This window comes from Culicoides brevitarsis, chromosome 3, assembly GCF_036172545.1.
Source record: "Culicoides brevitarsis isolate CSIRO-B50_1 chromosome 3, AGI_CSIRO_Cbre_v1, whole genome shotgun sequence".
In the NCBI taxonomy this organism is placed as follows: domain Eukaryota; kingdom Metazoa; phylum Arthropoda; class Insecta; order Diptera; family Ceratopogonidae; genus Culicoides; species Culicoides brevitarsis.
Genome location: NC_087087.1, coordinates 9,030,486 through 9,058,092, shown reverse-complemented (window position 1 = coordinate 9,058,092; position 27,607 = coordinate 9,030,486). Strand labels below are relative to the sequence as shown.

At 27.2% G+C, this 27,607-nt stretch overlaps 4 protein-coding genes across 5 annotated transcripts in view; 2 read left to right on the top strand and 2 right to left on the bottom strand.

Annotated features, from left to right (window-relative positions):
- The first annotated feature begins 121 nt into the window (after positions 1–121).
- Positions 122–638, top strand: LOC134835165 (E3 ubiquitin-protein ligase RNF181). Its single transcript, XM_063850036.1, has 2 exons — positions 122–451; positions 504–638. The coding sequence occupies exons 1-2, from the start codon at positions 122–124 to the stop codon at positions 636–638; spliced, it is 465 nt and encodes a 154-aa protein (XP_063706106.1).
- Positions 639–4,963: 4,325 nt separating this feature from the next.
- The window catches only part of LOC134835793 (uncharacterized), an 89,754-nt gene continuing 67,110 nt past the window's right edge, over positions 4,964–27,607 (top strand). The window contains exons 1-3 of one of the 2 annotated variants that reach the window (XM_063850759.1): positions 4,964–5,166; positions 5,424–5,642; positions 5,697–5,938. In XM_063850759.1, the coding sequence (XP_063706829.1) occupies positions 5,028–5,166; positions 5,424–5,642; positions 5,697–5,938 (600 nt within the window). In that variant the 5' untranslated portion in view covers positions 4,964–5,027. Of the gene's footprint in view, positions 5,167–5,228; positions 5,643–5,696; positions 5,939–27,607 lie in introns of both variants that reach the window. The other variant, XM_063850757.1, reaches the window with a different exon arrangement.
- LOC134833283 (uncharacterized) lies at positions 6,254–16,546 on the bottom strand. Its single transcript, XM_063847552.1, has 7 exons — positions 16,540–16,546; positions 11,041–11,294; positions 10,670–10,927; positions 9,086–9,495; positions 7,874–8,981; positions 7,675–7,817; positions 6,254–6,740 (listed from the first exon to the last, which is right to left on the bottom strand). Exons 1-7 carry the CDS (start codon positions 16,544–16,546, stop codon positions 6,254–6,256), a joined length of 2,667 nt encoding a protein of 888 aa, XP_063703622.1.
- Positions 18,562–19,601, bottom strand: LOC134835796 (mite allergen Der f 3-like). The gene is made up of 2 exons (XM_063850764.1): positions 18,934–19,601; positions 18,562–18,876 (listed from the first exon to the last, which is right to left on the bottom strand). The coding sequence occupies exons 1-2, from the start codon at positions 19,560–19,562 to the stop codon at positions 18,696–18,698; spliced, it is 810 nt and encodes a 269-aa protein (XP_063706834.1). The 5' UTR covers positions 19,563–19,601; the 3' UTR covers positions 18,562–18,695.

Below are 27,607 nucleotides of genomic sequence, written 5' to 3'. Positions count from 1 at the left end.
AAATGCATTTTTCTTTCTCTTTCCATGTTTTTCCATCGACAGTCACAAAAAAAAAAAATTTTTTGCCCCCGAATTTTTCTTTTTTCTCGAAAAATCCATTGAAAAAAATCATTCCATCATCATGACTGACTACTTTGAAGAGTTAAATTGCCAGCCGATACCCGACGAGGAGGTCCAAAGTCATCAACTTATGCTGATGGTGCGTTTTATGCGCCAAAACGGATTCCTGAACGAAGATTTTGAGCGCGAATTACGTGCGCCGCCCGCTGCCAAGGAAGTCATCGAAGCGCTAAAGGAGAAACGCGTCACGAAAGACGACGAAAAATGCACGATTTGTCTGAAGCCGAACGATGAACCTGAACCGGAGACTGGCACACTGAACGATTTGTTCAAAATTTTGCCGTGCAAACACGAGTTTCATGCGACTTGTATTTTGCCGTGGTTGGCAAAGGTAAGAAATTTACGGAAAAAAATGATTTTTGGAGTAATGAAGAAATTTTTAGACAAATTCGTGTCCGTTGTGTCGTTTTGAGATGAAAACTGACGATGAGATCTACGAGGAACAGAAGCGACATCGAGCACGACAGGCGCAGAGAGAAGCGGAAATTGAGTCGTTGCATGATTCAATGTATGGTTAAAAGATTTTTTTCTGTTTTTGGAGGATTTGGATTTTTTTATGGGTTAAGGATCATTTTTTTACTGAATAAAAGGTATTAAAAAGGAATTTTTTGAGGTAAAACGAGATTTTTTTTAATTAAGAAGAGATAAGTCAAAAGGTAAGTCACGTGATCATCACTTTTAAAGTGCGCCAAATGATCACCCAGTGTAAATTTAGAAAAATTTTAATGTGGATTGGGATTTAAAAAGTCAGTTACTTGCCTCACGATCATCTGAACAGAGGCGGACTACAAGAAAAATTTTAAAAGGGCTCAAATTTGAAGATTTTTTTTTTATTTTTGCATAAATAAATTTTTTATGTTAATTTGATGATTCTTAAGGTTGAAGATTCAAACATTAAATTTTTTGTAAAGAAATTTAAACTGAAAAAAAATTTTCCTTTGACATAGTTTTGTTTTGAAAACTAAATCAAGAGAAAAACTAAATCAAAAACTGTGTCAAAGCAATTTTTGTCAAATCTTGCTCCAAATGGATAAAAATTTGTCAGAGGGCTCTAATTTATCATTTTTAATCATTTTTTAACTCAAAACTGCTAAAAAATTGAAACTGAAAAAAAATTTTTTCTTTGACACAGTTTTGTTTTGAAAACTAAATCAAGAGCAAAAAAACTGTGTCAAAAACTGTGTCAAAGCAATTTTTGTCAAATCTTGCTCCAAATGGATAAATTTTTATCAGAGGGCTCTAATTTATCATTTTTAATCATTTTTTAACTCAAAACTGCTAAAAAATTGAAACTGAAAAAAAATTTTTCCTTTGACATAGTTTTGTTTTGAAAACTAAATCAAGAACAAAAAAACTGTGTCAAAAACTGCAATTTTTGTCAAATCTCGCTCCAAATGGATAAAAATTTATCAGAAGGCTCTAAATCATTTTTAATCAAAAATTTTTGTCAAATCTTGCTCCCAATGGATAAAAATTTATCAGAAGGCTCTAATTTATCATTTTTAATCATTTTTAACTCAAAACTGTGTCAAAAACTTGTTTTGTTTTGAAAACTAAATCAAGAACAAAAAAACTGTGTCAAAAACTGCAATTTTTGTCAAATCTTGCTACAAACGCATGAAAATTTATCAGAAGGACTCTAATTTATCAAAGCAATTTTTGTCAAATCTTGCTCCAAATGGATAAAAATTTATCAGAAGGACTCTAATTTATCATTTTTAATCATTTTTTAACTCAAAACTGCTAAAAAATTGAAACTGAAAAAAAATTTTTCCTTTGACATAGTTTTGTTTTGAAAACTAAATCAAGAACAAAAAAACTGTGTCAAAAACTGTGTCAAAGCAATTTTTGTCAAATCTTGCTCCAAATGGATAAAAATTTATCAGAAGGACTCTAATTTATCATTTTTAATCATTTTTTAACTCAAAACTGCTAAAAAATTGAAACTGAAAAAAAATTTTTCCTTTGACATAGTTTTGTTTTGAAAACTAAATCAAGAGCAAAAAAACTGTGTCAAAAACTGTGTCAAAGCAATTTTTGTCAAATCTTGCTCCAAATGGAAAAAAATTATCAGAGGGGCTCTAATTTATCATTTTTAATCATTTTTTAACTCAAAACTGCTAAAAAATTGAAACTGAAAAAAAATTTTTCCTTTGACATAGTTTTGTTTTGAAAACTAAATCAAGAACAAAAAAAACTGTGTCAAAAACTGTGTCAAAGCAATTTTTGTCAAATCTTGCTCCAAATGGATAAAAATTTATCAGAAGGCTCTAATTTATCATTTTTAATCGTTTTATAACTCAAAACTGCTAAAAAATTGAAACTGAAAAAAAAATTTTTCCTTTGACATAGTTTTGTTTTGAAAACTAAATCAAGAACAAAAAAAACTGTGTCAAAAACTGTGTCAAAGCAATTTTTGTCAAATCTTGCTCCAAATGGATAAAAATTTATCAGAAGGACTCTAATTTATCATTTTTAATCGTTTTTTAACTCAAAACTGCTAAAAAATTGAAACTGAAAAAAAATTTTTCCTTTGACATAGTTTTGTTTTGAAAACTAAATCAAGAACAAAAAAACTGTGTCAAAAACTGTGTCAAAGCAATTTTTGTCAAATTTTGCACCAAATGGATAAAAATTTATCAGAAGGCTCTAATTTATCATTTTTAATCATTTTATAACTCAAAACTGCTAAAAAATTGAAACTGAAAAAAAATTTTTCCTTTGACATAGTTTTGTTTTAAAAACTAAATCAAGAGCAAAAAAACTGTGTCAAAGCAATTTTTGTCAAATCTTGCTCCAAATGGATAAAAATTTATCAGAAGGACTCTAATTTATCATTTTTAATCGTTTTTTAACTCAAAACTGCTAAAAAATTGAAACTGAAAAAAAATTTTTCCTTTGACATAGTTTTGTTTTGAAAACTAAATCAAGAAAAAAAAACTGTGTCAAAAACTGTGTCAAAGCAATTTTTGTCAAATCTTGCTCCAAATGGATAAAAATTTATCAGAAGGCTCTAATTTATCATTTTTAATCATTTTATAACTCAAAACTGCTAAAAAATTGAAACTGAAAAAAAATTTTTCCTTTGACATAGTTTTGTTTTGAAAACTAAATCAAGAACAAAAAAACTGTGTCAAAAACTGTGTCAAAGCAATTTTTGTCAAATCTTGCTCCAAATGGATAAAAATTTATCAGAGGGCTCTAATTTATCATTTTTAATCATTTTATAACTCAAAACTGCTAAAAAATTGAAACTGAAAAAACATTTTTCCTTTGACATAGTTTTGTTTTGAAAACTAAATCAAGAATAAAAAAAACTGTGTCAAAAACTGTGTCAAAGCAATTTTTGTCAAATCTTGCTCCAAATGGATAAAAATTTATCAGAAGGACTCTAATTTATCATTTTTAATCGTTTTATAACTCAAAACTGTTAAAAAATTGAAACTGAAAAAAAAATTTTTCCTTTGACATAGTTTTGTTTTAAAAACTGTGTCAAAAACTGTGTCAAAGCAATTTTTGTCAAATCTTGCTCCAAATGGATAAAAATTTGCCAATTTATCATTTTTAATCATTTTTTAACTCAAAACTGCTAAAAAATTGAAACTGAAAAAAAATTTTTCCTTTGACATAGTTTTGTTTTGAAAACTAAATCAAGAATAAAAAAAACTATGTCAAAAACTGTGTCAAAGCAATTTTTGTCAAATCTTGCTCCAAATGGATAAAAATTTATCAGAAGGCTCTAATTTATCATTTTTAATCATTTTATAACTCAAAACTTCCAAAAAATTGAAACTGAAAAAAAATTTTTCCTTTGACATAGTTTTGTTTTGAAAACTAAATCAAGAATAAAAAAAACTGTGTCAAAAACTGTGTCAAAGCAATTTTTGTCAAATCTTGCTCCAAATGGATAAAAATTTATCAGGGGGCTCTAATTTATCATTTTTAATCATTTTATAACTCAAAACTGCTGAAAAATTGAAACTGAAAAAAAATTTTTCCTTTGACATAGTTTTGTTTTAAAAACTAAATCAAGAGTAAAACTAAATCAAAAACTGTGTCAAAGCAATTTTTGTCAAATCTTGCTCCAAATGGATAAAAATTTGTCAGAGGGCTCTAATTTATCATTTTTAATCATTTTATAACTCAAAACTGCCAAAAAATTGAAACTGAAAAAAAATTTTTTCTTTGACATAGTTTTGTTTTGAAAACCAAATCAAGAGAAAAACTAAATCAAAAACTGTGTCAAAGCCTTTTTTGTCAAATCTTGCTCCAAATGGATAAAAATTTGTCAGAGGGCTCTAATTTATCATTTTTAATCATTTTACAACTCAAAATTACGAAAAAATTGAAGCTGAAAAAAAAATTTTCTATGACTTGACAATTTTTTTTTTCTTTATTTTTTATTTGAAATTGAAGCTTGAAAAATGACAAATAAAAAATACGTATTTAATTTTCATCTTGAAAGCATATTTGATGATATTTAAGCTTGATATTGAACAAAAGTTATGAAAAATGCCTTTGGATGTCGTTTTGATGGGTCTGAAGCTTGAAAAATTAAAAATACGTAAAAATATGCTACATATTGAGAAAACTAAAAATAATGCAAAATTTCAAATATTTTTTCAAAAGACATTATAATGAAATTTTAAAGGAAATATGATAAAAAGCGATGAATTTTTATTCAGTCTAAAAAAAACTTAGTGTCAAAAGATCACAAATTACCATTTATTAATCAAAAAGGGCTCAAATACAAACCTTTATCCCATCCCTGATCAAAAAATCTTAAATTACCCTCTGGTTCGCCATCATCCCAATGCACAGTCTATTTGTTTCAACCACCGCGATCGGTCGAAAACTCGCGAAAACAAAGTGAATTAACGCAAATTCTCATGAATTAACTGCTCAAAATGCCCAAAACGAGCAGCAACAACGTTGCCGACGACGACATTACTCGTCTCATGGACAAATATTCCGGTTTCGAGCAATTTATCACGTGGAAACCCGAGTTACGCTGTCCCGGATGCCATCGGAAATTCACCCATCCAGGTAAGTGTAAGTGTAAATTTGCCCGAAAAATGACTGAATTTGAATCTTGCTTCATTCCGCAGCTCACAGAAAGTCCGAAACCCCGAATTACGCGCCATATTTGCTCAAATGCGGCCATTCGCTGTGCCTGGCGTGCATCAAAAATGGCTTTTTTCGCTGCAAACTCGAATGTGCGGTGTGTCCGCGTCATTTTGCGATCGCAGCTCCGCACAATTCCTACATTCGTGACATAATTCCGATGAATTATTTTCTTCAAGGCGTTCTGCAGAAGCAAAGTTTGGACTTTCATCGGTATCAAGAGTTCCTGCTGCAGGAGAAAAATGGCGCCAAAGACTCGCAAAATCGCTGTAATGAGTGTAAAGTGGCTCCAACGACGCTCGTTTGCCAAACTTGTTGTTTGTTTTTTTGCAAGCCGTGCTTCAACAAGTTACACATGATGACTGTGAGCTTTGCGAACCATCAATTGCAAGAAATTGGTAAAAAATTGAAATTTTTTTGTAAACATAACCTCAAAAAATTTCGTTTTTTAGAATCGCTTGATGAAAAACTTGTCGAAATGATCAATTTGAGTTGCAATTTGCATCCTGCAGTGAAAAGTTACTATTGTGAGGACTGTAATTTGCTGATTTGCTCGATGTGTTTTACCACAAGTAAGCACAAAAGTCACAAATGTGAGCCCATGGACGAGAATTTCGAGGAAAATAGGCGGGAAATGCAAGATTTGATGATTTCGCTGAAACGCGCGAAGAAACTCGGCGAGGAAATGATCAAGGTAGGCACGATTTTTACAAATATTTTCCTTTATTCAGACTTTTGACTAGAGATATGTACATTTTTTCCGATTTTTCGTCGATTTATGTCACACGCATGATTTTTTTTGATAGGTAACATGTCTCTGGTAACTTTAAATTAGTTATAGAAATTCCTTAAAACTACGTAAAAAATCTGATAAATTAAAAAATCATCACACATCCATTCACACGAGCATCCAATTGCACACTAAAACTGCATGCGGAGAAATTTTCCATCGAATTTTGGAGGTTTTTCACTGCGCAGCATTGCACTTTCCAGTGTGGGAAGCATTTATTTATTCACTTGCATAGTCTCCGCCTTCTGGTTGGTGTGCGCCTCGCACCAAATGCCCGGTACTGCCGTCCGTTTTTATTTCGATCACGTGCAGTCGCTCGCTTTCCACGATGGTCTTTGGATGCGGCGACGACGTGGTTGTCGATGTCGATGTTGATGCTGCTGGTTGCAAAATCACGACAGACGATGGCACTTTTTGGCGTGTGATGTAGCGATAAGGCGGCATTTGGGTCGTTGTTGAGCTCGCCATGGCAGCAATTAACGAAGCTGTGGCGGGCGGCGTGGATTTTGTCCCGAGAATTTCCTCCGCTTCGGCTTCCGTGACAGTGATCGAGGGTTTTTCGGTGCTGTCGTCTTCGTCGCTGTCTTTGCTTGAGTTTTCGTCGACGGAATTTTCGTCGTCTTCGTTTTCGTGCTGCTTGTGGAGACCTTTTTGCTTTTGACGGCGGAGTTTTTCCTCCATTTCCTCGAATTTGAGAGCGAGGTATCTGAAAAAAAAATTTATTGATGAGAAATTTCGTAAAAAAAAATTTTTTGATCGTTTATAAATTTTTTGATAAAAATTCTTGAAAAAAATAATTTTTGGTGAAAAGTTGTGATAAAAAAAATATTTAATGATGAATTTTTGTAAAAATTTCTTTCTCGATAAAGAAAAGTATAAAAAAAAATAATATTTCTATAAAAAATATTTAAAAATTAATTTTCTTTGATGAATTCTTTAAACAATTCAATTTTTAAGATTTAATTTCTTAAAAAAAAAAAATTTTTGTCCCGGGAAACTTTTTTCTTCTACCAAGACCTTCATTTTTTGCATTTTTTTATTAAAAAATGGTAAAAAAAACATTTAAAAAAATCAAATCAAAAGAATTCAACAAATTATTTTTAAAAAGTTTCATTCTTGTTCAATGAAAAATCATTTAAAAAATTAAATTTGAAAAAAAATTACAAAAAATAATTTTTTTAAGAAAAATTTTTTAAATATTAATTTTTTATTAAAATTTTAACAAAATTTATGAATAAATTTTTATTAAAATTTTAATTATTTTTTTAAAAACATTAATTTTGAATAAAGAAAAAAATAATAATATTTTTCAATTTTTTAATGAATATTTTTTTAAAATTTATTTTATGATTAATAATTCCTTAATTTAATGAAAAAATAAAAAAAATAATAAAATAAAATAATAAAAATTTAATTTTTTAATAAATATTTTTAGGAAAATTTAAAATTTTTAAATCAAATTTCTTTAAAAAAATCAAATTTTAATTAATTTTTTATGAAAAAAATTTTTAATTTAAAAAATTTAATTTTCTTAAATGAAAATTTCTATAAAAAAAAAAATAATTTTTGATGCAAAAATCTTAAAAAATTTAATTTTTAATATTTTTTTATCAAAATTTTTTAAAAATAATAATACTCACTTATCAACCAATGGACCCGAATAATCCTCCGGGAACTTCGGTGTGAATGGCAAAATATATTTATATAATCTCTCGTTCAACACATATTGCTGCGCCGTGTTCGCACATTTTACATTAAACCACCAATCGCACGTCAAAGCAACCTAAAATCCCAAAAAATTAATAAAAAATCAATTTTTTCAAGCAAAAAATCTCTTACTTGTGAGAAAATCGTTCCATTAGGACACAAAAACGAAGCTTTCCCGCCATTCAAATCGCAATAATGCCACACCTGACAATTCGTTTCCGGATCTCCGAAAAATCCCTTGTACCGTTGTTCCTTGCACGAGAAGCTCGTCTCCGGAATTTCCGAATAATTTGGATAATCGACGCCTGGTTTGCCGGAATTGGGTCCCGGAGCAGCGCCAACGGGCTTTTCCACGTCTAAAACTTCTTCGTCGTAATATTTGTAGTCGTAATCGGCAACGGGAGTGACGACAGGAGGCGATGGCGTGACCTTGTAACGATCTTTGCTGCGTTTTAAATTGTCCAAAATTTTCACGAGAGTTCGAATCGAGTTGTCAATGTTGTCGGGAGTGAGAGTTTCGGGTAAATGATTCGTTTCTTGCAGTTTTCGAAGCAACGTAGCGAGAGAATTTGAGTCAATTTCGTCATTTGTGCCCGGAGTGATGGTTACGGTTTTGTAAGGAGGTCTCGGAGTCGTCGAAGAAATCATCGGAGTCGAGAAATTGTAACGATAATCGCGCATTGGCGTCACATATTTGACGAAATTTTGCTGCGACGGCACATAATACGTCTTTGTGGGGTGATAAGTGCTCGGAAAATGCGTCGATGATACCACGGGACGAACACTCGAGGTCTGAATGAACTTTGGAACGAACATGGGAGCAGCTGTTGACGTTGGCGGAGATGGCGACGCATAATATGGCTGTTTTCCGAGCACTGCGGAAGGCATGGCAGGCGAACGTTGATCATCTTCCTTGTGCGGATACGTGAAAAGTGGGCGATATTTGTGATTTACAGCACTTAAAGTCGTTACGAGAACCGGAGCAGGTGTCGTTGGCGTCACAAAATTGTTTGTTTTGAAGCTCGAAGGACTCGACGGGAATTTATAATAATTTTTTTCGTCCTTTGGAATGTATTTCGTGAATTTATTTCCATTGAATTTGACGTTATTGTACACGGCGATGTCTTGAGCGAGGATATTTGGGGCAGGAGTTGTATAAAAAACGCTCGCTGGGGTCTGATACATGCCTTTTGAGACGCCTCCGTGATATTTTTGGTAACTATCGGGACTCACAAGAGGTCTAAAAATAAAAAAAAAATTAAAAAATAATTTTTTTTATATAAAAAACAATTTAAAATAATTTTTTTATGTAAAAAAAATTTTTTTTAGGAAAAAAAATCTCACCTATGAGTTGAAGTTACAAAAACCGCCGCAGCAATCGAAGGTTTTCCCGCGGAAATTTTCTGATCGTGATAATTTGCCGTATTTTCGGCGTAACTCGCTCCGCTGCTGCTAAATTGATTGTTGCCATAAACCAAATTATTGTGCTCGACATTTTTGTATGGCGCGTTGTTGTGAGTTATTGGCACAAAGTGTCCCGGCAGTTTATTTGACGGTAAAAATGGAGTGAAATTAACTTTTTGTGTCTGTTGCTGCGTTTGTTGCTGTTGCTGCTGCGGATGATGATGATGATTATGATGTTGCTGTTTGATTGTCTGTGGTAGCGGTAAAGGTTTGTTGTGGGATTGTGCTTGATAATAATTTTGAGTAATAACTCCCGATTGGGGTTGTTGTTGTTGCAAATACGATGGGAACTGTAAGGAAAATTGAATTTTTTGAATTATTTTTAAAGCATTTAAGTCTTTTTGGGCAAGAAAAAAATAATTTTTCAAAGATTTTTTGTTAAAATTTAACAGAAACTTTTAATATTTGAATTTTTAAAGATTTTCAAAGAAAGAAATCAAAAATATTAAATCGATTTTGTCATAGTTTAAATTTTTTAAGGCAAATCAGGCTTTTTAGGCACTCATGAAATAAATGTTGAAAAAAGTTACAAAAATTTTATTTGAATTTTGTTTTAAAAATCTTTAAAATTAACAAAAAAAAATTTTTTCATGAATTTCTTGGCCCATTTTTTAAAAATTTTCAATTTTATTTATTTTAAGTCAATTTACTTTTTAAAAAATTATTTGCTATTTTCGAATTTCCTTTAAACAATTTTAATGAAATTTTACTAATAATTTTTATAATTAATTTTTTTTTTTTTCAAAAAAAGAAAAATTTTACAAAAAAAAAAAAATAATCAAAAATTATTTTTTTACTTTTAATCCAAATTAAAAAATTTAAAGGTTCAATATTAGAATAAAATTATCAAAAATTAGTTTTTTTTTAATTTTTAAAAAATATTTTCATTTCTGAAAAATTTTAACATAAAAATGCTAAAAATTATTTTTTTTTTTTAAATTCTACTGAAAAAAAATTTTAATCAGGTTATTTAAAATTAATTTTTAAAAATAAATTATTAAATTGAATTAATTAAATAATTAAATTTCATTAAAATTTATCAAAAATTTTTCTTAAGATTTCGATTCTAATTTTTTTTATCCAATTTTATGCAACAAAAATAACTTGTATTATTTTAGCTTTTGATAAATTTTAATTAATTTTTAATGTATTTAATAATTTAATTTTATTTTAAATATTAAATAATTAAAAAATTAATTTATTTTAATTTTTCATATAAAAAAAATGAAAATTTATTAAAAATTTCAATAAAGATCACATTTTTTAAATAATTTTTTAATTCAACAACATTATTTTAAGAAAATAATTATTTTTTAATAAAATTAAAATAATTTCTAAAACATTTTAACTCAAAAAAATTTTTGAAGTCAAAATTTTAAATCAAATTCAAACCTTTTTTGACAAAATTTAATGAATTTTCTTGAAATTTTCGCAGATTTAAAGAAAAATCAAAAGAAAACTCACCTTAATGTTACTCAATCCCTGCGCCTGATGCTCCATGACGTGCGCTGGTTGCACAATCGGCACTTGCGGAGCTCTTGTCGGCATCGGATACTTCCCTGTCGCCAAATAAACGATCGGCTTCTGTTGCAATTGCAATGCATGATGCATGGACATCGGCGGCGAAACCGGCACCGCAATTAATCCTCGCAATTTTTGTATTGCTTGGGGTTGTTGTTGAACTTGCGCCGGCTGAGTAATTGGATACATGGCAACGGGTCCCTATTTGAGGAATTTTCGGAAAAAGGGAAGAAAATAAAATATATTGATACGATTTTCTCGGCAAATTCGAGAGAAATTGACAAAAATCGTCGTCGGCGTCGTCTTGTACTTACTGAGGGAGGTGCAGCCGGCATAAAGTTATAAGCCTGATTAATTGGTAACTTAAGGTCGTTGTTTGCTGCTGGCAAGTAAAATGTCATGTACGGAATCAATCTTCGGTGTCTTTCGCTTTGATTTCGTCCGTTCGATGAGCCATCTACAAGAATTTCTGCACTTTCGTCCATCCTTTTAGTCATTCGTTGCGTTCCATTCCGCAAATCGCCTTCGGGAGACACCGTGATGCCGTTCGCAAAGAGAATGAATGCCACTGCGGAAACAAAAGAAAGCAAAAATTATTACTTGACCATCATTTTTCTCGGTTTGTACGACTAATCCCGAGTCTTTTTTGTGTGAGAGAGAAATTATGAGACGCATTAACATATTCTCTGACATTGTAATCCGCTTTTCTACCCACTTTCATTGCATAAATTTCGTTTTTGTTACACTCCGTGTCCCAATTCTTCCGTTTTTTAAAGAGATGCAACTAATGAACAATCCCATTTGGGGAAAATAAAGTTACAGACGGGTTTTTGCGTTTGTGCAATTTAAACCACATACGATTTTTTGATAAAATGAACAACACTCTGAGGTCTAATTATTTACAAAAGCATTTTTTGCAGTTGTTTTTTTGGTTGGAAATAGGTAATTTCCGCATAATTTTGTAAAAGAATGAGCTTGAACTTGCTAATTTAAGGTAAAAATTTGTTTTGAGGCAATTTTGTAACTGAAGTCACGATTTTTTGATTTTACTTTTTATATCTTCCATTACATAATTTGAGTAATTTTTTTCAAATGCAAAAAAAAATATAATTTATTGTGAATTTTAAAAAATTTTATTAAAATTTAATTTAAAAAATTTATTTAATTAAATTAAATTTTATTTAATATTTATTAAATACGTAAAAATATTGAATTAAAATTTTGGTAATTTTTCTAAAATTAAATTTCATTTATTTTTTTAATTTGATTAAAAATTTTATTTATTTTCATAGAAAATTTAAAAAAAAATAGTCGATAAATTAAATTGATTTTAATTTGTAATTTATTTTTTTATTTTTTTTTTTTTTTTTTGAGTCAAAATTTTGGCAAGAAAAATTTTAAATTATTTTTTTTTTGTTATTTAAAATGAAAAAATTAAATTTAAATTCATTTTGATTTTTAACTTATTTTTTTTATTTAATTTAATGTTTTTTAATTTAATTAATTTATTTCGTTTTTAAAAATTTTTTTTTAAATTTTTTTTTTTCGAAATTTTAAAATTATTTGAAACAGTTTTTGAAGAAATTTAAAGAAAATATAGATTTTAGATAAATTTAATGTTTAAAAGTATAAAATAATTAAATAAAAAATTAAAAAAATAAAAAATAATTAAAATAATTTTTTTAAAAGATTTTAATAAAATTAATTTAAAAAAAAATACGAGTTTGGTTGAGTTTATGCAGAATTAACAAAAAAAAAATAATTCTAAAATTTATATAATTTTTTTCAGAAAATTTTAAACGAAGCTATGATACAGATATATCTTTTTAAAAATTTTAATTTTTTTAATATTAAAAAAAATCGAATAAAATTATCAGAAATGCATTGAAAAATATTTTTAAACCATAAAAAATCACACAATTTTCCCAACTTGCTTTAAGAAATATTTTTTTCAGACAGTCACGGTTTATTTCGCTCTCGTCTCGCAACAACTGGGGCATATCGACAGTTCAAAGGTGACAATCTTGATGACAATAAATTACCCAGAGTTCGACGTTGCAACTACAAAATATGACGAAACGATTGCATTTCCTCCCTGCCAGGCCAATTATTATTTTAAAGTCAGCTGAATGAATGCCCAGCCTTGGTTTTCTTGACAAGTCACACAATGAGTATCATGCCGTATCATTACTTCTCTCACACATTCAATCCGTCTATTTATTTGTTGTTTGTTTATTCACTTCTTTTTTTTTTGTCTTACCGAGTTTTGACCTTGCCGAGCAATTGCACAAAGGAAGAGTGTGAGTCACAGCAAAAAAAAATATTCAGGAAATCTATGCTCGTGTCTCTTTTACTTTTTTTTTTTTTGCTCGCATGGAGATTAACGTATGTGAAATAATGTAATAAAATAATGTAATTTATGCGGTAAAGTGAGACCGAGAAGACAAAATAATAAAATAATAGATATTGTGTGTGGCATGGCATGGGACACGGGAAAAAAAGTTTTGCGGAAACAATGGAAGGCAAAGGTCTCAGTTTGCAACGAATGAACTTGTGTGCTTTTGGGCAAATGAATGATTGACACGACGAATCTCTTAAAATATTTAAATTGATCAAGGATTTGTTGGAGATGAAAAGTGCGGGAAATGTGTTCGATGCGAATCTTAATTTAATTAAAATTTATTTAATTTTTTTTTTATTTTAAAAATATATTTTTTATTAATTTTTTCATTCAATTTAATTATTTATGAATTAATTTATAATTATTTTTTTAAAATAATATTTTAATTTTATATTTATTTTTTTATTTAATTTTTTATTAGTTTTTCGTTCAATTTAAATTATTTATTTAAAAAAAAATATTAATAAATATTATTTTTTTAAAATTATTATTTTAAATTAATTTTTCATAAAAAATTATTATTTATTTTTTTTTATTTATAATATTTTTCTAATTAATTTTATTTTTTTTCATTTTAATTAATTATTTTATTTAATAAATTATTTAATAATTATTTTAATTAAATAATATTTTTTAAATTATTTTTTCATAAATATTTTTTTAATTTATTTCTTTTTATTAAATTTTATAATTATTTTATTTAATATAAAAAAAATAATTATTTTTTTTAATTTTATGATTTTTTTTTAATTTAATAAAAATTAAATTTTTATTAAAAATATTTAAACTTTAATTTTTTTTTTATTTTTAAATTTTTAGAATTAAATTAAAATTTAATTTCACATTTCCCGCACTTTTCTTGCTGCTCCTCGACGTCGAAGACATACAAAATTCATATTTTCCCGTTAGATTTTGAGGCAGAGAGAGAATTAATTGTCGAACATGGATCTCGACAACGACAAACCGAGCAATCGACAACAACAAAGCGTTATGAACAATTTACATACTAATCCAATTATAAATGCACATGCAATATTAGGTGCCTTATACCCAAAAAGATATGACGAGCCAATCATTCAATATAACAGCTCGCACGCATTAATTAAAGGAGAACGGGACTTTTGTTGATTTTCCCTCCAAAAAATCAGTGAGCGGGAGGGAAAAACCAAAATTTGTCCATATTTTCCTGGTCAAACCGCAACAACAATCTCTCTCTACGGCACTCATCATAAATGCACGACAAATATGCCAATAATAATAAATTTTACGTTGTTCTACATGGGAATTGGTCATGATTGTGCATCAACCTCAATTTTTAGGGTAATCTGGTTTCAAATGTAAACAATATTTTATGTGTGTTGTGAATTGTTATGTTTAGACACGTCGGAATTTTGCAAACTTATTGAACAACACTATCGATAGATTTTGCCAATTTTGCCTTACAGAAGTAGGTAGCACCTTTACATTTCCTGTCGATGATTGGTAGACTGACCGATTTTTATGAAGAATTTGTAGGAATTAAGAAAATTTAAATTTTTAACGGAAAATTATTTGAATTGACGTTTCTTTAAATTCGTTGAAAAAAAGCAAATTTTATAGATTTTAGCAAAGAATTGAATAAAATAGCAAAAAAAAATGTGTTAAAAATTAAAAATTTCGTGAAAATTTTTATAAAAATAATTTTGACAGTTGTCACGTGGTTTAATTTAATTTTTTAATAATTTTTGTTTTTAATTAAATTAGCCTTAAATTATTAATTTAATTTTTAAAAGCTTAAATATTGATAAAAAATCAAAAATTATAAAAATTTTAAATAAAATTAAACATTTTTGAAAGAAAATTAATTTTTTGACATCTGTCATAATTTCAAATTTAACGAATTTTTTAGGGAAAACTTAGAATTAAATTCATAATATCATAAATTTAAAAATGTTTATATAGTGTAAGCTCTTTGAACTCAAAGTTTTTGAAATTATTTAAAAAAAAATTTTTGACAGGTGACATCTGTCAAAAAATTATAATTTTTAAATTTAATTAAAAATTAATTGAATTAAATTAAATTTATTAAAAAATTTTAATTTAATTCAAAAATTCTTTTTAAGAGATTAATTTTAAAAACTAAAATTATTTTAAATAAGTTTTTATCAAAAAAAAAAAATGACAGCTGTCAATTAAACAAAAAAAAATATAGAAAAATTAAAAATTTCTTTTGATTTCTAATTTTTTTTTTTTTGTTCAAAAATCTTTTTAAAGTTTTCTCTTATAATTTTTGATTGAATTAAACTAAAAAAAAATCTTTATAATAATTAAAAATTTGACATCTGTCACTTTGAAATTTCAAAAAAATTTGACATTTAAACGACAAAAATTTTTTTTTCGTTCTTGTCATTAATTTTCTGTTCATCCTAAAACAAGTCAAAGTGCAATCCGAAAAAAACCTTCCACGGAGAAAATCTCGGAAAAAGCATTTTGCCACACATTCGGTACAATTTTGATTGGTTTTGTGCTTCATTTGAAGTTTTGTTATTGCTACTGCTGCTGCTGCTGCTGTTATGATTATTTCAAAAAACCAGCAGAAACGTATTTTGGGTTGCACATTGGAATATTAGAATCGAAATAGCAGAAAAGATGTAACACGAACGCAACTGCACACAAAATATAATTCGAAATGAAATGCAAAGGCATGTAGATTTGATTATAATTTAGAGAGTGAGTGTCGTCATCATCACAGACGAACGAGAATAATTTTCACTCATTTTTGTGTTTGCCTTTGTGAATTCATTTGCATTATTTCCTTTTTCGACGACTCATCGATATAATCTGTAAAAGTGTCTGGTCGATGTCTGGCTAAAAAATTTTTTTTTCGCTCGAAAAGGAACCTGCGGCCTTCATACGTGAAATTATTTTTTAATAATATGTCGATTTTTTGCTCATTAAACACTTTTGGGGCCCTTATTTGACGTTTTTTGTTCGATTTTTCCCCGTTCTTTGTTCTAAATAGTCACAAGTTGTGGTTTTCCCACACGTTGCGTTACACAAAATAATTAGCAAACCACAACTTTTTTTTAGCGGGAGTCTTTAAATATTCATCGTCGCTTGAATTCACGGAATTCGGAAGGAAAAAATGTAAAAAAATGTGAAATAAAACAAAAAAGAGACGAAGAAAAACAAGAAAGATCTGGTGTACAAAGCACATTTTAAATCCTTTTGTTATTTAATTAAGCTTTTAATCAACTCATTGCACTGTTTGTTGAGCAACATTTCCATGTTTGAACAAGAATGAGAGTTAATTGTTTTCGTTTTTAAATGAAACGAGCAACCATTTCACGTTTGAATGTCTTAGATTTGAGTTTTTTGAATATTTTTACATTTTCTTACTCCTCAAGATGCAAATTTCTTTTCAATTTCTTACTCCTCATTGTTTTTTTTTATTTTTGTGAAGTTCTTAAATATTATTTGTACGAATTTTCCTTCAAGTCATTAAAATTTCACATTTTTTACTCCCCATTTTACAATTTTATACTCCTCATTTCACAATTTTGTACTCCTCATACAAAAATTTTCTTTACATTAAGTTCAGAAGTGAAAAAAAACAAAAATCTCTCCAAATATGGATTTTTTCAGTGAAGAATTAAACTTAAATTTATTTTTTTCTTCAAAATTATTAAAATTTTTACATTTTTTGTACTCCTCACTTCACAATTTTGTACTCCTCATGGAATATTTTCTCCAAAATGCGATAAAAAATAATTTTTTATTAACTTTTTACTCTGTTTAGTTCAAGAATTGATTCTTAACCCCTAAATTTCTGGTCAAATAATACAAATTTCACATTTTAGTACTCCTCATTTCACAATTTAGTACTCCTCTTCAATTTTTTTCTTCAAAATACGGAAAAAATAAAAGAAAAATTGAAATCTCAGCAAATTTCGACTTTGCTAAGTCAAAAATTAGACTTTTAACTTTTATCTATTTCAACAAAAATTAAAATTTCACATTTTCGTACTCCTCATAACTTAAAAAAATTTCACGGACAACTATAAAATCGCATTTTTTCTTCGAAATGCGATTGAAAAAAAGACACAATCGTGAAACAAAACGACGGAACATGTTTTTTCACAGTTCTTTATCTCTCCTACTTTAACAGATTGTTTTATTCCGGTTCTTTTTTTTTGCATTTTATTTTTATATTGGATCAAATGTAATTAATTGTGCAGCTCTAACATTATTTAAAATTGTTTATCTTTTTATCTTGTTAAGTTCTTTGCAAAGTATCTGTTTCTGCAAAAGAACTTTTCTGCTGCAAAAGATGTCTCAAAACTTTTTTCTTTTGCATTTTTTCTCTTCTTCTTTAATCATCGTTCTGACCATCAATGAGAAAATTCGAGAGAAAAAATGCTGTGAAGAAAGGCGTAAAAGCACGTACGCTCCAATCCAATGCGTATTGCTGCCAAATTCGCAAATAAACTCAATTTTTTAGTGGTTGTCAGTGATTGAAGGTAGAAAAAAAAATTGCAAAAAAAAAATCAGAATCTAGAAAAAAATGCTGTACTAAAATATTTAACAAATAAAAAATACCTGCATTGAAGGATTTTTTTTTCGTTGTATAAATATAAATTTTATATATTATTCGAATGCTCATGCCGAATAAATGACCAACCAGTGAGATTTCACTCATATTTACTTTGATTTTTTTGTTAAATAGAATTTTCACATAATAAAAAAATAATAACAACGACGATTTTTTTATATTGCGTGCTTGTTGGTAGTTTTCAGTGCTTGCTTTATTTGAACATTGGTCATTTTTTGGATTTATTATGAAATTTAAGTGAAAAATGCGATTTTTGGGTTCAAAGGTGTCCCTGATGAACGAAAATTTGACTAAAATTAATATTTTTAATTATTTTTAGATTTCTTATTAATTTAAAAAAATTTTTGATGCTTAAATTATTTTTTGATAATTTAATTAAAATTATTAAAAGTATTTTTTAATTTAATTTAATTTATTAAAATTAATTTAAAAATAAAATAAATTATTTTTTTAATTTTAAATAAAATTTTTTAATTAAATTTAATTTTATAATTTTTTTTTATTAAAATTAATATAATTTTAAAATAAATTAATTTTTCAAAATTTTCGTCAAAATTTTTATTTTAAAAAAAATTTTTAAAACGAAAAATTTAAAAAAAATGAAATAATTTTAAATAATAAAATTAAAAATTTATTAATTAACAATAAAAAAAATTAACAAATTTTATGAAATTTTGAGCTAAAAAATTATATCTGAACATGAAAAAGAAATATTTGAAAAAAATTACTATCATTTATCAATTTTTTTAAATTTTTACAAATTTTTGAGCTCCGAAAAAAAAAACCTCCGTAATTATCGAAGCCTTAAATAAAAGCCTTAAATTTATGAAATTCGAATAAAATTTTAACAAAAAGGTGCGGAAAATAATTTTAAATAATTAATTAAATTTTTTTTATCGTAATTCATTAAAAATTTCTTTATTTTTAATGCCTTTTAGCTCCCAAACTGAAGCAAAATTCTAAAAAATCTAAAATTTTCAGACTGTTAACTCTTCCAAAGGTATTCCCGTCGTTTCGGAAATCCATTCGACATAATGCGACGTTTTCGTGCCAACCGCTGGATACGTTGGATTCGTGCAAGGCTTCACACTCCACGACACGATGCAATATTGCACAGCTTGTCCATCAACTTCTGTCATAATGGGACCTCCAGAATCACTTTTAAAACAAAAAATCATGAAAAAAATATTTTTTTCTTCTAAAATTGAATTTTACCCATTGCAATCAGCAACGCCGCCTCCTCGAACGCCATTACAACAATTCGAATCATAGACATTGACGAGTCCCTCGTGAACTTTCTTGCAATCCTCGTTGTTCATGACGTAATAATCGCCCCGCTGGAGAGTCAAAGGAAGTGTTCCCCACGTATCGAGACCCCATCCAAGCACAAAAGATTTCGTCTCGAACGAATTTCCGGCAACTTCCCAATAGGGTTTCGGAAATTTCACGGGACGAGCAACGACGCCGGGCTTATCGAAGGGAATTTTTTCCGCCAATCGCAACAATTGAACGTCGTACTTCGTGTAGTCCTGATAAAGCGGATGTCGGTAACTTTGAGCAACTTCAATGACGTTCGGACCTTTTTCGTCGCGTTTCGTTACGTTGTACTGAATTCTGTTGATCGAGCAATGACCAGCGGTTAAAACCCAATTTTCGCTGACGATGCTTCCGCCACAGGAAAATCCGTAACTGTAACCAGCGACGGTGTATGGATGATCTGCGATGTCGACATTTTTGCCGCCAACTACGAACGGGTTCATTTCGGGCGACGTGAAGACCTTCGGAGATGCTTCGATGAACGTTAAAAGTCCAAAAAACGATAAAAATAGAAGAATTCGCGGCATTTTGCGTTTTTCACTACGAGCACAAGTTGAATAATAACTTTCGTTTTAGCTGGAAAGTCGCTTTTTATAGTGTCGATGGGACTAGATAACGACGCAATCGATACTTGACCCAGTGGATTTTGATACCGTTATCAGTCATCATCGACTTTGAGGAGTATTGAGGTATTTGCGGATTTGTTTCCGATGGATTAGTTGGAGGAATTACATGCACTTTTACTTTTCGAGTGTTTTGAATTTGTGGAATTTGCGATTTGAAGGGATTATTTTGTTGTTCCGTGTTGAAATGCTCGTAAAATTATATAATTTTTATTTTACAAGAATTTTAATGAATTTGAAATATTTAGTTTATTTTTAAAAGTTAATATTTTTAAATTCGAGAAACATTTAGACTAATTTGATGGAAAATAATAAAAAAAAAACCATCAAATAAATATAAAATTTCAATAATTTATGGAATTTTCAGCAAAATAACTTTTTGCTCAGTAAACTTTTCAATCTTTAACTATAAATTATAAAAATTCTTTTGAATTTTTCATAATATTCAGACATTTTTGAGATAAAAATCATCAAAAATGATTTTTTAAAACTTTTTATGTTTTCTTTTTTAATTATTATGATTATTTTCAATTAAACTTTAGTTTTTGAGAGTTTAATTTATTTTCAGGTCATAAAAAAATATAAAAAAAATTCTTAAATTTTAAGTTACAATTATTATTTTTTTATTGAATGAAATCCTTAAATTTTAGGCATTAGAAAGCCTGAATTGGAAATTAAAAAAAATATTCAACAGAAAAATTTTTCTGTCAAATTTACAATTTTTAAATTATTTTTTCAAAATTCAAAATGTTTTCCAACTTTTTTTTATTTTTTAATTTTAAAAATTTTTTTTAAATATAATTTTCATTTTAATTTTGAAAAATAATTTTACAAATTATAATTTTATTTTTTTAAAATTTTAAATTTTATTTAACTGAAAAATAAATTAATTTAATTTTTTTTATTAAATAAATTATAAAAAAATATTTATTTATTTTTTTAATTTTCATTAAAATATTTTTTTATTTTTAGAAAAAATAGGTATAATAAAAAAATAAAGAAAAAATATCAAATTTTCATCAAAAAGCGCTTAAATTTCTCGAAATATTCACACAAAACTAAAAATAAAAACAAAAGAAACGAAAACGAAATCGTAACTTAATTTCGAAAAAAATATTCACAAAAACAAGTTCAGTTCCAATTCCTGCAAAACTTGGGTCGGTATGAACAAACAACTGCAACAACAACAAAAACATCGAAAAAAAGGGCCAATCGTAACCTCTGAACTGATTCAATTACTTCTCTCGAAACAACAATTTTTTTTATGACAAACCCGTCCTGTCCTCTGCGAAATTGTTTTTTGATCGGATACATTGTTAAGCAGCGGCATGTCCCGTTATGTTATATATATTTTCGTGACATTTAATAAACCCTCAGGATATCCTTTGTATTTGTATTTATTTGTTCATATATTTTAATGCTATCCAATTACGTGTTGTTGTCCAGCTAAAACAGATTGGAGAAAAAAAATCTGCTCTGTGTGTCGGCAGCGAACGGTGATTATTTGCGTATGAAAAACATCTATTTGTGTCTCGTTGTGATGATGACGTTGATGCTGATGACGACGAGGGACGTACGAGGAGATAATAATAATTATGTTGCCGCTCTACGAAAAACGCGCCTAAACTCACGTTCAATGGATTTTCCTCCGTAGCTGCTCTAGATCTCTAAATTTCATTTGGCGTTTGTTCGTCGCACAGTGGACAAAATTGAATTTTTGGAGTCTAAAATTTGAGATTTTTTTAGGAAGAATTTTTAATATCGAGTATCGAAAATGTGAAAAATTTATCGATTTTGAATGCATTTTTTACTAAAAATTTTTAAAAAGATAAACTTTTTGTTGAAATTTGGTCAAAAGTTCAATTTTATTTAAATTTTGAAAAATTGTTTTATTATTCTTAAGAAAAAAATACTAAAAATTGTTTTAAACCAAAAACTAAAAAAAATTTTAGGTCAAAAACAAAAATTTTTTTTAAAGCAAAAAAATAATAAAATCAAAAATTTCAAAAAATAGAAAAAATTTTAATTTCGTAAAAAATTGGAGCATAGTGCGTAAATATTATTTTTGGGCGATAAAGGCAGATTGAACAATTAGTGCGAATTATGAACGACATTTCGAACAAAATTTGCATTAAAGCAATAAAAATTATTTTCCTTTTTACCCACTTTCGTTCCTTTCATTTTTCGACATTCTTCATTAAGTTGTGGAAAACTTCTTGTAAAAAAAAAAATTAAAAATTAAGAAAAAAGAAAATTTTTCTTTAGAAAATAAAATATTTATTTCTTTAAAATTTTAAAAAGTAAAAAAAATAATTTTTGATCAAATATTAATGGAATGGAAATTATACCAAAATTTTTAATTTAAATTTTTTTTTCTTTTTAGAACACTGTGCGTGTAAAATATTTTTAAAAAAATTTTTCAAAAATTTTTTCGACTTCCAATTTATACTCAAATTGTCTTTTTATCAATTTTCAAAAAAAAAATAATTTTTTTTTATTTTTGAAAATATTTTAAATTTTGGCCCACTGTGCCTTCGCCTGGACTATGTATCATGCAAATGATTGAATTTAGTTATTATTTATTGTTATCATCACTGATTACCTCTCGTGACGCCATACTGCCTTATACTTGCACTTTTCGCTCGGAGCCTTGCTACACAAAATTCATCATTCGCAATCAGCCAGATTTAGGAGAGAAAATAAAATAAATACAATAAAATAATGAATGAATTAATAAAATGACGACGACAACACAGTAAAGGCAGATTTAGATCAGATGCAATTAGTGCGAATCATGTTGAATTGAAGAAGATTATGATTGTTCGACATTATTAACGACGATCGGAAAATTTCGAACAAAATTTTGCAACAAAAGGCTCACAAGACGACAATGCACTTCGATGGCGATAATTGAACCGGAACTCGGAATTCTCTATTGTGTTAAAATATAACAATGACACAGAAAAAAAAATAAAGCAATAAAAATTATTTTCCATTATTTATAATTTTTGTTGCAAAGCACTTTCGTTCCTTTCATTTTTCGACATTCTTCATATAAGTCGTGTGGAAAAAGTGACCAGTTGTGTGACAAAAGGAGTTTTCGAGGAAGTAAAAATGATAGTTTTTGACAATTCTTTAAAGTTCGTTAAGTTCAAATATGCATTGGGGCAAAATTTTGTATTTCACATTAAGAAAAAAATTTAAAGTGTGCATTGGGACAAAATTTTATATTTTACATTAAGAAAAAAAATTAAAATGTGCATTGGGGCAAAATTTTGTATTTTACATTGAGAAAAAATTTAAAATGTGCATTGGGACAAAATTTTGTATTTTACATTTGGAAAAAAATTTAAATGTGCATTGGGACAAAATTTTGTATTTTACATTTGGAAAAAAATTTAAATGTGCATTGGGACAAAATTTTGTATTTTACATTTGGAAAAAAATTTAAAATGTGCATTGGGACAAAATTTTTTATTTTACATTTGGAAAAAAAAATTAAATTTGCATTAGGGCAAAAATTTTGTATTTTAAATAAAGAAAAAATTTAAAATGCACATTGGGGCAAAATTTGTATTTTACATTAGGAAAAAATTTAAAATGTGTATTAGGGAAAAATTTTATATTTTTGAGAAAAATTTAAAATGTGCATTGGGGAAAAAATTTTATATTTTACATTAGGAAAAAATTTAAAATTCGCAATGGGGTAAAATTTTGTATTTTACATTGGGAAAAAAATTTAAAATGTGCATTGGGACAATTTCTCTTAATTGACATCTCTGTCCCATAATTCAACACAATAAACTTCATTAAATTGAATTTACTCACAATTTACAGAGACAGAAGACACATTTTTCGGAAGACAATCGAGTTCATTTCATTCAAAAGTGTCCTTTTTATCATCGTCATTATTATAAAATTAATTTATAAAGTTCTTCTTTCCGTTTTTGTCTCTTCAAATTTTCGCAATGAACGTCATTGACATTAAGAGGTCACAACTTTAAACTTTTTTTCGTGACACATCGTTAGAAAATTAGAATAACAATTGATTGACAATTGACTTTAAAACAGATCAATCAGAGTCAACAATCGCAAACATATTTATCTGACACAGACAGCGACGGCGGCGGCATGCGAAACACTCGAAAATCTATTTCCGATTGATTGTCAAGTGTGCGATGCATCAAAACACTTTTTTTGTGTGCCTCTTTCGCTCTCGGTCGGTACATTTTTATCCGTTTCGTTGTTGTTAACGACTTTTAGTGGATTTACATTTTTATTAATATCATGCTCCGTTCTCTCGAAATCAAAAAGTCACAAGAGTGACACCGCTACTTGGCACGGAAAATAACAACAACATGCGAGAGAGATGGAAGCAGGCAGAAAAACAATGTCATTAAAATGCATTTTCTGTCTTTGCCACCTATGGTTTGTTTTTTGCTGCGTTGGGCTTCATGTTAGAGATTTGCTTCGTAACTAGAGTAATGACTGGCTTTAGACTTCTCTCTCGGAGTGCGGTGCTTGGAGTATGTTAATGCCAAAGAATGAATTGTTAGATTTAAATCTGACACATGATGTCTTGTTGTCTGAAGCATCGCACAAACGTAAACACGTGAAAAATAGTTGTCGTGACGGATTGCGACGACAAAGCTTATTGGATTCTGAGTTTTCCGTGAATTTTCTTGAGTTTCCTCCATTTTTTATAAAATTTTTCCAAATTTTCTTTGAATTTTAAAATTAGCTGAGTATTAATAACTTGAGCTCTTAAATTATTTGACTTCAATTTTTCCAAAATTTTCCGAGGTTTCCATAATTTTTCGAGTTTTTCATAATTTTTCGAATTATTTTTAAATTTTTTGAGTTCTACTTGGAAGCTTTTAAAAATATTTGAAGATTTTATATTAATTTAAAATTTTTTTGGGAAATCTTTGCAAAATTTTCCCAAATTTTCCGAAGTTTTCCATTTTTTTTAAATGCTATATGAGTTATTTAATTGGAGTTTTCTTTACTTTCTTGATTGCAAAATCAAGATATTTAGTTTCTGAAATTTTTAATTCGAGAAAACTTTCAAGCTTTTCATAATTTTCCAAGTTTTTCTGAGTTTTCCCAAAATTTTCTTATTTTTTTTTTTTATAATTCAAACTTCTGAAGTTTTTTATTAATTTCTTATTAAAATCAAATTTTTAACAATTTTTATGAATTTTCCTAAATTTTCCAGAATTTTCTTTTTTAAAAATCTGATTAAAAGTCTTATTTTAAAGATTTTTAATAAAAAGTTTCATCGAATTTTCAGTCATTTTGCGATCCTTTCAAAATTTTGAAAAAAATTTATTAGTTTCCAAAATTTTTTCTCGATTTTCCACATTTTCAAAAATTTTCCAAATTTTCCTTCTTTAAAAAAATTTTTTTTTACGAATTTTCAAATTTTTTGCCTTTACGAGCTTTAAATCGACTCTTGAGCCCTTAAAATTTTTAAATAATTTTTCTTCAGTTTCCCTCAATTTTCCAAATTTTCCAAAATTTTCCGAAAATAATTAAAATTTTTATAAATAATTTTAAAATAAAAATTAAAAAATAAATAAAAAAATAAAATTTTTCAAAAATTTCATAAGTTTCCAAAATTTTCCTTCATTTTCCAATTTTCCGCATTTTTTTTTTTTTTGAAAATAATTTGATAAAAATTTTTTATTTTAAATGCCTTTCAATTTTAACAAAAAATGTTAAAAGTATACAAACAACATTAAAACGTAGCAGAGTACTTTTAGCAGGTACCAACTTAATGCTTTGCCAACTTTGATGGCAATGTGATGCATTTACCTGACTTGACGTGTCTTGTCTATCTCTATAAAAGTATCTAAATCATCTTTTTTTTAGAATTTTATTAAAATTGTACAACATCGATCAATATTTTAATCCGTTCCACGTACTTTCGTTCCTCAAAATCTTCCCTTTTTCAGATAAATTTCTCTTGCAACTTGGAACTTGTTCATGATTTTTCGACAAGCATCACATCAAAGCTACATATTTGCTTTTTGAATAAATTCTTGTACTTTCTCTTGTTATTCTCTTGCTTCGTCTTTCTCCCATTTTTTGGCACAAAACTTATCTTTCCGCACAAAACTTTAAAATTTTCCGAATAACAGACGATTTCGACTCAAAAGCAAATACTTTAAAAACATTTGCGGCTCTTGAACTCTCTTTAAAAGACAAAAATGCTTTTAAGGAAAATATTTTGCACACGAACGGAAAATGCATTTAGAACAACAAAAATTAGTCAAATCTATTAAAATCCAATTTATAAATAAATTATTCAATTAATGCGTAAATACATTTAAATTCCACTTAATTTCACTTTGTCGCTCTGCCACTCACAAAGTAATATATTGAATTTTTAGCACATAAAATAAAATAATAATAAAATTAATCATCACACACACACACGAACAGGACACACATTTTGATGGGATTCGATAATTTGCGCGCGTTTGGTGTAAATTAATAAAGTGCCGCCGTGTGTGACGTGATTTCAAATAAATTAAAATTCTCAACATGTTTCAAGTGCTCACCAATGTACTTGCACTGTTTAATTATTGTTTTATATTAATATTATGACCTATTATTAAATTTTCCAAAAAATAATCCGAATTGATAGCGCCGCGCAAAAATTAGCCGGGGAAAAATTGTCAAAAAAAAAATTATTAAATTGAGCAGCGAACTTAACTTGTCATTTATTATTATTTTATTTTTCGTTCATTTTATTTCGTTCGAAAGGCTTTCAAGGTGACGACCCAATGATGAGGTAGCGATAAAAATTGCTCATTCAATCAATGCCAAAATGTACTTTTATTTTTCAATTAACAAGGCAAGAAACCGTAAAGTATTTGTTTAAAATTTTACTTTGTTTTGTTAAGCATTGTTAACTTGTTACTTAATCAATAAGTTACAAATTTGGTAAAAAAAATGGATTATTTTTGGTACATTTTCGACAAGTTAAAAATATTTGAAGAATTTGCCAAAAATAATTTTTTGTTGAATTAATGAGGAAGCTGAGCTAATTTTGATTGATTGTTGAGAGTGAATTTGAATTAAAAAAATATTTTTTTTTAATAAATGAAGTAGTAGAAAGTAGTAACGGAAAATTTTTAATAATAATAAATTATGTAAAAAAAAATATTGAAGAGTATTGATGTAACTAATTACAAATATTTAGTAAAAAAACACGAGCGTAATATTTATTTTTTTATAAATTTTGTAATTTTTTTGATGGATTGTTTTGGAATTTTACGTTTGATGGATGATAATGACTTTTTTTAATATTAACTAAAAATGCAAGAAATTGACATGATTTCAATTAAGCTTTAAAATCTAAAAAATTAATAAAAAAATATTTTAAAGAAAAATAATAATTTAAAAAAAATTATAAGGAAATAATTAAAAATTAAATTTAATTAATTTAAAATTTTAATTATTTTAAAAATTAATTTTTTTTTAATTTAATTTAAATTTATTGGTTCAATTGATTATTTAATTTTATGAAAAAAAATATATTTTATTATTTGATAATCTCATTTTTAGAAAAGAAATTTATTAAAAATTGAATTATTAATAAAAATAACAATTTTTTAGCATTTAAAAATATCCTTAATTACTTTAGTGATAAAATAATTTTAAAAAATTTTCAGTTTTCAATAAAAAAAATTGTAGAAAAAATTTTATTTTTGTAAAAAAAATTCAATATAATTTTGTACCCTAAAATAAAATAATTACTTAGATAAATTTATTTAAGTTTAAAATTTAATATTTTTTAATTAATTTTAAATTAATTTTTTTTTAATTTATTTAATTTATTTTTTTTTAGATTTTTTTTTTTTTAAATTTATTCATTTAATTTATTTATTTTTTTTAAATCTTTTATTATAAAATTTATATTTTGCTAATACATTTAAAGA